The following is an 11,704-nucleotide window of genomic DNA, read 5'->3' on the forward strand; positions in this document are numbered from 1 at the left end:
GGCATGATGATGGTAACGATAATATCAACTCCATTGTGTTTATTGAGCACTTGCTGTGTGCAGAGCACTGGACTAAGCATTTTGGAGAGTACAATATAATGGGGTTGGTAGACATGTTTCTTCACGAGTTTATAATCTAGAGGGGGAGACAGACATTAGTATAAATTAGGGGTATGTGTAGAAGTGCTTGGGTGAATAGGTGTGAATAATAATAATAATGATGGCATCTGTTAAGAACTTACTATGTGCAAAGCACTGTATGCAGGGTGTGGCAGCAGGGAGTGGAAGAAGAGGAAATGACCTAACCAATCGTATTGAGCGCTGTGTGCAGAGCACTGTACTAAGTGCTTGGGAGAGTACAAGAACAACAGACCTAATCATGGATTACAATAATATATTACTATTTTAATGGTATTTAAGTGCTTACTATGCATCAGGGACCGTATTAAGAGATGGGGGAGGTGCAAGCTAATCAGGTTGGGCACAGTCCACGTCCCACGTGGGGCGTGCAGCTTTAATCCCCATTTCACAGCCGAGGTCATTGAGGCCCAGAAAAGTGAAGTGACTTGCAGAAGGTGGCCCCGCAGGGACGTGGTGGAGGCAGGATCGGAGGCCGAGTTCTAGGTTGATTGAGACACGAGTTGAGAGAAGAGTGTGAGGTGACAGAAAGGGTGGCAGGAGTGTTCACTGAAGGCCCAAGGGGTGCGGCGCACTGTCCTAGGAGGCTGGGGCGACCCCGACATGGCTTAGTGGAAAGAACCTGAACTTGGGAGTCAGAGGTTGTGGGTTCTAATCATGACCCCGCCACTTACCTGCTGTGTGATTTGGGGCAAGTCACTTCACTTCTCAGTGCCTCATTCATTCAATCGTACTTATTGCGCGCTTACTGCATGCAGAGCACTGTACTAAGCGCTTGGGAAGTACAAGCTTGCAACATAGACAGTCCCTACCCAACAGCGGGCTCACAGTCTAGAAGTAACCTCAGTTACCTCATCTGGAAAATGGGGTTTAAGTCGGCCTCATGTGAGACAACCTGATGACAACCTAGAGAAGCAGCGTGGCTCAGTGGAAAGAGCGTGGGCTTTGGAGTCAGAGGTCATGGGTTCAAATACCGGCTCTGCCAATTAGCTGTGTGACTTTGGGCAAGTCACTTAACTTCTCTGGTCCTCAGTTCCCTCATCTGTAAAATGGGGATTAAAACTGTGAGCCCCCTGTGGGACAACCTGATCACCTTGTAACCTACCTAGCGCTTAGAACGGTGCTTTGCACATAGTAAGCGCTTAATAAGTGCCATCATTATTATTATTTATGACTTGTATCCACCTCAGCGCTCAGAATGACGCTTGGCACATAGTAAGCGCCTAACAAATGCCATCATCGTCACCCCAGCGTAGCTCAGTGGCAAGAGCACAAGCTTTGGAGTCAGGTCATGGGTTTGAATCCCGACTCCGCCACACGTCTGCTTCGAGACCTTGGGCAAATCACTTAACTTCTCAGAGCCTCAGTTCCCTCATCTGTAAAATGGGGATGAAGACTGTGAGCCCCACATGGGACAACTTGATCATCTTGTATCCCCCCCCCCCTCCCCAGCGCTTAGAACAGTGCTTTGCACATAGTAAGCGCTTAATAAGTGCCATCATTATTATTATTATCCCTCTTGTTCCATAGCGGCATAGTCTTCTAGACTGTGAGCCCACTGTTGGGTAGGGACCGTCTTCTAGATTTTGCCAACTTGGACTTCCCAAGTGCTTAGTACAGTGCTGTGCACACAGTAAGTGCTCAATAAATACGATTGAATGAATGAATGAATGAATGTGCAGAGCACTGTACTAAGCACTGGGGAGGTTACAAGGTAAGCAGGTTGTCCCACATGGGGCTCACAATCTTCATCCCCATTTTACAGATGAGGTAACTGAGGCAATCAATCAATCGTATTTATTGAGCACTTACTGTGGGCAGAGCACTGTACTAAGCGCTTGGGAAGTCCAAGTTGGCAACATAGAGAGATGGTCCCTACCCAACAGTGGGCTCACAGTCTAGAAGTCAATACGAGAAGCAGTGTGGCTCAGTGGAAAGAGCCCGGGCTTTGGAGTCAGAGGTCATGGGTTCGAATTCTGGCTCCACCATGTGTCTGCTGTGTGGCCTTGGGCAAGTCACTTCACTTCTCTGGGCCTCAGTTATCTCATCTGTAAAAATGGGGATGATGACTGTGAGCCCCACGTGGGACAACCTGATCGCCTTGTATCCCCCCCAGCGCTTAGGACAGTGCTTTGCACATAGTAAGCGCTTAACAAATGCCATCATTATTATTATTATTATTATTAGAAGGGGGGTGGCCCGCACACAGTAACTGCTCAATAAATACAATCAATCAATCGTATTTATTGAGTGCTTACTGTGTGCAGAGCACTGTACTAAGCGCTTGGGAAGTACAAGTTGGCAACATAAATACAACTGAATGAATGAAAAGGCGTGGGGCCAACTGGCGGGCCTGGGTTGTGGAAGGTGTGTGTGGGACTGCTGCCCCGTGCTCGACAGCGGCTCAGTCCCCACAGCAGGCAGGCAATCAATCAATCAATCAATCATATTTATTGAGCGCTTACTGTGTGCAGAGCACTGTACTAAGCGCTTGGGAAGTTCAAGTTGGCAACATCTAGAGACAGTCCCTACCCAACAGTGGGCTCACAGTCTAAGAGGGGGAGACAGAGAACAAAACCAAACATACTAACAAAATAGAATAAATAGAATAGATAGGTACAAGTAAAATAAATAAATAGAGTAATAAATACGTACAAACATATATACAGGTGCTGTGGGGAAGGGAAGGAGGTAAGATGGAGAGGGGGAGAGGAAGGAAGAGGCTCAGTCTGGGAAGGCCTCCTGGAGGAGGTGAGCTGTCAGTAGGGCCTTGAACAACATAATGGCAACATAAATACGATTGAATGAATGAATGAATGAAAAGGCTCGGGAGCCGGCGCCATTTTGGGCCGGGAAAGGGTCGGAGGGCGAACGCGGCCTTCTCTTCCGGTGGGCTCCCGGGAGCGCCCCCGGAGCACTTCCGGTCCGGCGCGTGACGTCAGCGGGCCGCCTGAGGAGAAGCCGTCATGGCGGCGGCGGCGGCGGCGGCGGCGGCGGCGGAGGGGCCGGCAGGGGCCGTGTCCCCGCGGCTGTGGCTGCTGGCGCTGCTGTGGCTGCTGCCCGCCGGGGCGCGGGGCTCGGAGGGGGCGGCGGGGACGGCGGGGGCGGGGGCGGCGGCGGAGGGGACGGGGGGGCCCGGCGGCGGTCCCGGCGGCGGCGGGGAGCGCTTCAAGATCGAGGGTCGGGCCGTGGTGTCCGGCCTCAAGCCGCAGGACTGGATCGCGGCCGCACGCGTGCTGGTGGACGGCGAGGACCATGTCGGATTCCTCAAGTGAGCGGCCCGGACCGGAAACCGCCCCCCCACACACACACTCCCTCCCTCACTCAGTCAGTCAATCAATCCGATTATGGACTGAGCGCCCACTGCGTGCGGAGCACTGGGCTAGGCGCTTGGGAAGGACAAGTCGGCAACATCTAGAGACGGGCCCTACCCAGCATTCATTCAGTCAGTCAGTCGTATTTACTGAGCGCTTACTGCGTGTGCAGAGCACTGGGCTAAGCGCTTGGGAAGTGCAGGTTGGCTACATCTAGAGACAGGCCCTACCCAACATTCATTCATTCATCCAATCGTATTGATTGAGCGCTTACTGCGTGTGCAGAGCACTGGGCTAGGCGCTTGGGGAGTCCAGGTTGACAACATCTAGAGACGGGCCCTACCCAACATTCATTCATTCATTCATCCAATCGTATTGATCGAGCGCTTACTGCGTGCAGAGCCCTGGACGAAGCGCTTGGGAAGTCCAGGTTGGAAACATCTGGAGACGGGCCCTACCCAACATTCATTCATTCATCCAATCGTATTTGTTGAGCGCCTACTGCGTGCAGAGCACTGGGCTAAGCGCTTGGGAAGGACAAGTCGGCAACATCTAGAGACGGGCCCTACCCAACATTCATTCATTCATCCAATCGTATTGATTGAGCGCTTACTGCGTGTGCAGAGCACTGGGCTAGGCGCTTGGGAAGGACAAGTCGGCAACATCTAGAGACGGTCCCTACCCAACATTCATTCATTCATCCAATCGTATTGATTGAGCGCTTACTGCGTGTGCAGAGCACTGGGCTAGGCGCTTGGGAAGGACAAGTCGGCAACATCTAGAGACGGGCCCTACCCAGCATTCATTCATTCATCCAATCGTATTGATCGAGCGCTTACTGCGTGCAGAGCCCTGGACGAAGCGCTTGGGAAGTCCAGGTTGGAAACATCTGGAGACGGGCCCTACCCAACATTCATTCATTCATTCATCCAATCGTATTTGTTGAGCGCCTACTGTGTGCAGAGCACTGGGCTAAGCGCTTGGGAAGTCCAGGTTGGCAACATCTAGAGAGGGGCCCTACCCAACATTCATTCATTCAGTCAGTCGTATTGATTGAGCGCTTACTGCGTGAAGAGCACTGGACTAAGCCCTTGGGAAGGACAAGTCGGCAACATCTAGAGACGGGCCCTACCCAACATTCATTCATTCATCCAATCGTATTGATTGAGCGCTTACTGCGTGTGCAGAGCACTGGGCTAAGCGCTTGGGAAGGCCAGGTTGGCAACATCTAGAGACGGGCCCTACCCAACATTCATTCATTCACCCAATCGTATTTATTGAGCGCTTACTGTGTGCAGAGCACTGGACTCAGCGCTTGGGAAATCCAGGTTGGCAACACCTAGAGAGGGGCCCTACCCAACATTCATTCGTTCATCCAATCGTATTTGTTGAGCGCCTACTGTGTGCAGAGCACTGGGCTAAGCGTTTGGGAAGGACAAGTCGGCAACATCTAGAGACGGGCCCTACCCAACATTCATTAATTCATTCAGTCGTATTTATTAAGCGCTTACTGCATGCAGAGCACTGGACTAAGCGCTTGGGATGGACAGGTTGGCAACATCTAGAGACGGGCCCTACCCAACATTCATTAATTCATTCAGTCGTATTTATTAAGCGCTTACTGCATGCAGAGCACTGGACTAAGCGCTTGGGATGGACAGGTTGGCAACATCTAGAGATGGGCCCTACCCAACATTCATTCATTCATTCATCCAATCGTATTGATTGAGTGCTTACTGTGTGCAGAGCACTGGACTAAGCGCTTGGGAAGGACAAGTCGGCAACATCTAGAGGCAGTCCCTACTCAACAGTCATTCATTTAGTCAGTCGTATTTATTGAGCACTTACTGCGTGCAGAGCACTGGACTAAACACTTGGGAAGGACAGGTTGGCAACATATAGAGACGGTCCCTACCCAACATTCATTCATTCATCCAATCGTATTTATCGAGCACTTACTGTGTGCAGAGCACTGGGCTAAGCGCTTGGGAAGTGCAGGTTGGCAACATCTAGAGACGGTCCCTACCCAACATTCATTCATTCAGTCGTATTTATTGAGAGCTTACTGCGTGCAGAGCACTGGACTAAGCGCTTGGGAAGGACAGGTTGGCAACATCTAGAGACGGTCCCTACTCAACATTCATTCATTCATCCAATCGTATTGATCGAAGGACAGGTTGGCAACATCTAGAGACAGGCCCTACCCAACATTCATTCATTCATCCAGTCGTATTTATTGAGCGCTTACTGCATGCAGAGCACTGGACTACACTTGGGGAGTCCAGGTTGGCAACATCTAGAGACGGTCCCTACCCAACATTCATTCATTCATCCAATTGTATTTATTGAGCGCTTACTGCGTGCAGAGCACTGGACTACACTTGGGGAGTCCAGGTTGACAACATCTAGAGACGGTCCCTACCCAACATTCATTCATTCATTCATCCAATCGTATTTATTGAGCGCTTACTGTGTGCAGAGCACTGGACTAAGCGCTTGGGAAGTCCAGGTTGGCAACATATAGAGATGGTCCCTACCCAACAGTGGGCTCACAGTCTAGAGAATGAGCGAAGAACTGTCCTATAGTCCCTGAGGAGCAGCGTGGCTCAGTGGAAAGAGCCCGGGCCTTGGAGTAATAGGAGGGGACCCAGAACTTGAGAGACCCCCCCACACACACAGTCAGGGGGTGGGAGGCTGAGGAGGAGCCCGCAGGCTCACAGTCTAGAAGAGTGCTCCGCAGGGGACCCGGGCACTGGCCCGCGGGGATGATGATGATGATGATGATGGTATTAAGCACTTACCATGTGCAACGCACCGTTCTAAGCGCTGGGGAGGTTACAAGGTCTTCAGGTTGTCCCACATGGGGCTCAAAGTCTTCATCCCCATTTTACAGATGAGGGAGCTGAGGCCCACAGAAGTGAACTTACTAACCCAAAGTCACACAGCTGACAGTTGGCGGAGCCGGGATTTAATAATAATGATGGCATTTATTAAGTGCTTACTATGTGCAAAGCACCGTTCTAAGCGCTGGGGAGGTTACAAGGTGATCAGGTTGTCCCACGTGGGGCTCACAGTCTTCATCCTCATTTTACAGATGAGGGAACTGAGGCCCACAGAAGTGAAGTGACTCGCCCAAAGTCACACAGCTGACAGTTGGTGGAGCCGGGATTTAATAATTATGATGGCATTTATTAAGCGCTTGCTATGTTCAAAGCACCGTTCTAAGCCCTGGGGAGTTTACAAGGTCATCAGGTTGTCCTCACGGGGGGGGCTCGCAGTCTTCATCCCCATTTTACAGATGATGTAACTGAGACACAGAGAAGTGAAGTGACTTGTCCAAAGTCACACATCTGACAATTGGTGGAACCGGGATTTGTACCCATGACCTCTGACTCCAAAGCCTGGACTCTTTCCACTGAGCCACGCTGCCCCGGGCCTCACCATCTGTGGTATTGCCCTCCCCCAAGCGTTTAGTACAGTGCCCTGAGCACAGTAAACGCTCAGTAAATACCGTTGATGATGACGGAATGGGGCGAGGGGAGGCCGAGGGGCGGAGAGCCTCCTCGGGCTAGCGCATCTTGGACCCGGGCCTCCTGGGCTGGCCTCCTTCCCTGAACCTGCCAGGCCAGGGAGGGGCACCGGGCAACCAACGTGTCTGTTCCAGGCAGGGGGCCGGCGCCGGAGGCCCGGGCACCGGCCCAGAACTAGGTCCAGCCTGCCCAGGTTGGCGGGGCGGTGGGCGTCCCTTCCGATCCGGGCGGTAAGTTACAGGTCACGGCCGGGACCCCGAAACTGGAGCCAGCTGGCACCTCCAGGAGCTCCCGGGTGTGAAATGATAATAATGGTAATTGTTAAACACTTACTATGTGCAAGGCACTGTTCTAAGCGCTGGGGGAGGTACCAGGTCACCAGGTTGTCCCACGTGGGGCTCACAGTCTCCATCCCCATCTTACAGATGAGGTAACTGAGGCACAGAGATAATAATAATGATGGTATTTGTTAAACGCTTACTATGTGCAAAGCACTGTTCTAAGCGCTGTGTTAGGGTTAGGGATGTTAAGTGACTTGCCCAGAGTCATACAGCTGACAAGTGGCGGAGCCGCGATTAGAACCCACGACCTCTGACTCCTAAGCCAGGGCTCTTTCCACCAAGCCATGCTGCTTCTCAAAAAATAAAAAATAAAACACGCCCCACCGACACGGAGGGCACGTCCAACTCTTCCCAGGGGCGCTTCAATAATAATAATAATAGTATTGATGGTATTTGATAAGCGCTTACCATGTGCTAAGCGCTGGGGAAGATACAAGGTCATCAGGTTGTCCCACGTGGGGCTCACGGTCTTCACCCCCATTTTACAGATGAGGGAACTGAGGCCCAGAGAAGTGAGGTGACTTGCCCGAGGTCGCACAGCAGACAAGTGGCAGGGCCGGGATTAGAACTCATGACCTCCCCACTCCCTGGCCCGGGCTCTCTCCACTGCGCCACGCTGCTTCTCCGATGCTGTTGCTGGGGCGAGCGGCCATCCTGGACTGCTGTCCAGCAGAACCGTTTGGACCTCTGTGGTCCAGCCGGTTGAGGTTCTGGATTTTAGCTCCCGGCTGTCCTGTTGGGCTTACCGCAGCCCTGGTCCGACCCCTGTTCTCTATCCCCAGCACTTAGTACAGTGCTCTGCACACAGTAAGCGCTCAGTAAATACGATTGATTGATTGATTGATCCCCACCAAGGTGTGTTCACGTTTCAGGCCTGCCCTGCCGGACAGGGACCGCCTTTGCTCTTCTGGGTTCTCACTGGAGGAAAGTTACTCATCCGCGGGTGGGCTCGTGCCCAGGAATCCTTTGCCCCTTGGTCAGGCAGGGCCCCGAGGAGGAGGCCGAGCCCCAGCCTTCCCGGCTGTGAGCCGGGGCGGGCGTGCGGGGAAGGTCTCACTGAGTCCAGATGTTGGTTCTTCCAGGACAGACGGGAGTTTTGTGGTGCATGACATCCCCTCCGGCTCTTACGTCGTGGAGGTCGTATCACCGGCTCACAGGTTTGAGCCCGTGCGTGTGGACATCACTTCCAAGGGGAAGATGAGGTGAGAATGCGGCCCCTCCCCACCCGCCTGCCTGCCGCCCCCTGCCCCCCCCCCCCCCCCAAATCAGAGCAGCAGCAGCTTTAGAGGGAGGACCAGGTGACCCTCCACATCAAAACCACAGGAGCCCCTGAGGCTTCTCTTTCCGCATCACGGGGGCACAGCCTGGCAGAGGAGGATCCGGCTCGCAGAACCTGGGGTTCTTGGGGGCCATCTTCCCTGACCCCCCTGGGAACGAGCAGCAGGCCTAGGGGCTTGGGGAAAGAGGACTGAGTTCAGGGACAGGGACCCCCTGTGACTGTGGCCCAGGGGAGCTGGTGAAGAGAAGAAACCCCACCCGGGGTCAGTACTGATGGGCTTGAAGCTCGGCCAGCGACCCCCAGCCCCCCACCCCACCCCCGGGCTCAGGGTTGGAGCACGTGGAACACCAGAGTCCTCAGAGAGGCTGTGGATGTTGGGGGTGGTGGGCTTTCTTGGCTGTTGAAATAGGACTCTCGCTGCCCCAGCCTGGTGTCTTTAAGGAGAGGCCCCCCCCTTCTCCACCGCAGGAGTTGTGGGGCCGCACGGGCCCTGGCTTAGCAACAGGGGCGTCTTGGGGAAAGTGTTCAACGAGCCGCCCTTTCTGAGCCTGCCCTGGGAGAGCGGTGGCCCCCCCCGCAAGGCACTGGCCACGCCAGGAGACACGGCGGGAGCTTGGTGAGAAAAGTGAGAAAGCGTGGTAGCCGGAGGGGCCGCAGGTCACACCTGGGCCAGCAGACTACTGGCCCGGAAACACGACAGAGTCTTGGTGTCGATAGCCACGACAGAGAAAGGGGGCGGGAACTCTCGGGGGTCCCGTGGAGCCGATCTGCTAGCTTCCTGTCCGATGCCGTCCCCCAGGGCCCGCTACGTGAACTATATCAAGACTTCCGAAGTGGTGCGACTCCCCTACCCGCTGCAGATGAAGTCGTCCGGCCCACCCTCCTACTTCCTCAAACGGGAGTCCTGGGGCTGGACCGACTTCCTGATGAACCCCATGGTGCGTGTCCGGAGGGCGCGGGGAGCCCGACCCCGCGGGGCGGCGGGGCAGCGGGGCGGGTGGCTGGGCCCGGGACCGGTGCTGCGTCCCAACAAGGTGGTGTGGAGCCCGTCTCTGGGCAGGGAACCTGGTCTTGTGGGGTGGAGATGGGCCGTGTCCTGGCCAGGGGAAAGGGAAGCTCCGCCCGGAGGTTTGTGCCACAGGTCTGCGGGGATCTGGGTGGCCTGTCTGGGTGGCGGCGTATCCCGGGTCCGACCACCCGGACTCACGGCATCTGGCTGTGCCGTCGCCGGCCCCGGAGCAGTTTCTCAACTGCCCGCACGTTCCCTAGGTGATGATGATGGTCCTGCCGCTGCTCATCTTTGTCCTTCTGCCCAAAGTCGTCAACACCAGCGACCCCGACATGAGGCGGGTGAGGACGGGCCCCGGGAGGGTTGGGGGTTGTGGGGGAGAGGGTGGGGAGAGGGCCGGGGGGCCGCTCTCCCCGGCCAGACCGCAGACCTCGCGGGGCTGGGGGGACTTGCGGCTCGGCCCGGGCCTGGGACCAGCCCCCAGCTCCCCCAGACTGTGAGCCAGATCCACACGCCCCTAAGCCCCTGCCCCACCCCGGTGGGGCCGCCTTCGAAGGGGCAGGAGGCCGGGGACGGGAGATCTCACCCCCGGGTCTGTCCCCCGCAGGAGATGGAGCAGTCGATGAACATGCTCAACTCCAACCACGAGCTGCCCGACGTCTCCGAGTTCATGACGCGACTCTTCTCGTCCAAGTCCTCCAGCAAGTCTGGGGGTGGCGGCGGCGGCGGCGGCGGCAAATCCGGCAAAAGTGGGGCCGGGAAGAGGAGGTAGAGGGAGGCCGGGGCCCCGTCCTTCATCGGTGGTTCCGACAGACAGGAGAGAGACACAGGGGAGTGAGAGAGAGAGTGTGTGTGTGTGTGCAACTTGAGGGGAGAGAAAGTGCGTGCACGACAGCAAGTGAGCGCATGACCGTTGTCCTCGTCCTTGCCCCCCCCAACTGTGCATGGCGTCACTTTGAGCCGTGGAGGCCGCTTTGTACACGAGGCCCGCGCCCGTGTGAGGTCAGTACAGCGCCGCAGCCGCCGCCTTCGATCGCCCACAGGGCCCTGCCGACAGCGACATGTAACTAAATTATAGCAAGTGTTCTGTGTATGTGTGTGTGTGCGCGTCTGTGTGTGTGCATGCACGCGCATGCGTGCTTGCGCTCCTCAGATAAAGTCTTAACCCAGACAGCCCCCGGCCCCTTCCCTTGCGCCACAGCTCCGTCTTCTCCCCGACCCCCCTGCCCTGGCGGGGGTGGCAGCACTACTCGGGGTCCTTGGGGCCGATGGTGTTTGGGCTGGGCCGGGCGGTCCAGGAGGCCACCCCGTTCACTGGCCACCACCCTCTCTCCCCTGGCCCGGTTCTGACGGTGCCCGTGTGTTTGGGTTGGGACCTGTGCAGCTGGTGGACTTGGGGTCCTGGCCCCACGGCGCACAGGCACTGGCCCGTCACCCACCCCCCCGGCCCCACCTCCCCTCCCCTCTCAGGCAGCAGGGACTAAGTTTCGGGGCTCTCATTTCCATGTTGGGCTGCCCTTTGTTGGGCGGGGGGGGCTCCGTGATCCCTGCCCTCGAGGGGCTGCCAGTTGGAGGGGGGAGGCAGTGTGCTCACGCATCATCAGCATCACCATCATCAGTGATATTTATTGAGCGCTTACTCTGTGCGGAGCACTATATTAAGCTACTTGGAAGAGTACAATACAACACAGTTGGCAGACGCTTTCCCTGCCCACGACGAGCTTACCACCACCAATAGTATTTATCGAGTGCTTACTCTGTGCAGGGCACTGTAATAAGCACTTGGGGAAGTCCAATACAGTTGATAGACAACCCCTGCCCTTAAGGACCTTACGGTCAACTGCGGGGGAGACAGACGCTAAAATGAATTACAGGTTGGGGAGGGGGGAACCAGTAGTGTTTAAAGATACGTATCGAAGTACATATGGTACTCGGTGACAGACAGTGGTGGTCTTCAGATATAATGATGGTGCTTAAGCGCTTCCGCAGGGGGAGGGAGCCAAAAGGCTGACCGAGAATGAGAGTGAGGCCCCAGTGAGTGTGTTGCAATTAGAGGAGCAAGGACAGAGAGGAGGGAGACAGCTGGTTGACTT

General features: G+C 55.5%; 1 protein-coding gene across 1 annotated transcript; it reads left to right on the forward strand.

Moving 5' to 3' along the window:
- The first annotated feature begins 3,104 nt into the window (after positions 1 to 3,104).
- EMC7 (ER membrane protein complex subunit 7) lies at positions 3,105 to 10,441 on the forward strand. The gene is made up of 6 exons (XM_038741095.1): positions 3,105 to 3,206; positions 3,249 to 3,409; positions 8,406 to 8,525; positions 9,402 to 9,540; positions 9,872 to 9,952; positions 10,219 to 10,441. The coding sequence occupies exons 1-6, from the start codon at positions 3,105 to 3,107 to the stop codon at positions 10,381 to 10,383; spliced, it is 768 nt and encodes a 255-aa protein (XP_038597023.1). The 3' UTR covers positions 10,384 to 10,441.
- Positions 10,442 to 11,704: the final 1,263 nt, after the last annotated feature.

This window comes from Tachyglossus aculeatus (assembly GCF_015852505.1).
Source record: "Tachyglossus aculeatus isolate mTacAcu1 chromosome 12 unlocalized genomic scaffold, mTacAcu1.pri SUPER_6_unloc_1, whole genome shotgun sequence".
Classification (NCBI taxonomy): Eukaryota; Metazoa; Chordata; class Mammalia; order Monotremata; family Tachyglossidae; genus Tachyglossus; species Tachyglossus aculeatus.

What these genes read in the sequence shown, in the direction of transcription:
- EMC7 (XM_038741095.1), top strand. Translation starts at nt 3,105, where the DNA reads ATGGCGGCGGCGGCGGCGGCGGCGGCGGCGGCGGAGGGGCCGGCAGGG. An exon ending in GACCATGTCGGATTCCTCAA is followed by an intron (nt 3,410 to 8,405) that starts GTGAGCGGCCCG and finishes TGGTTCTTCCAG; the next exon opens with GACAGACGGGAGTTTTGTGG. An exon ending in ACTTCCAAGGGGAAGATGAG is followed by an intron (nt 8,526 to 9,401) that starts GTGAGAATGCGG and finishes GCCGTCCCCCAG; the next exon opens with GGCCCGCTACGTGAACTATA.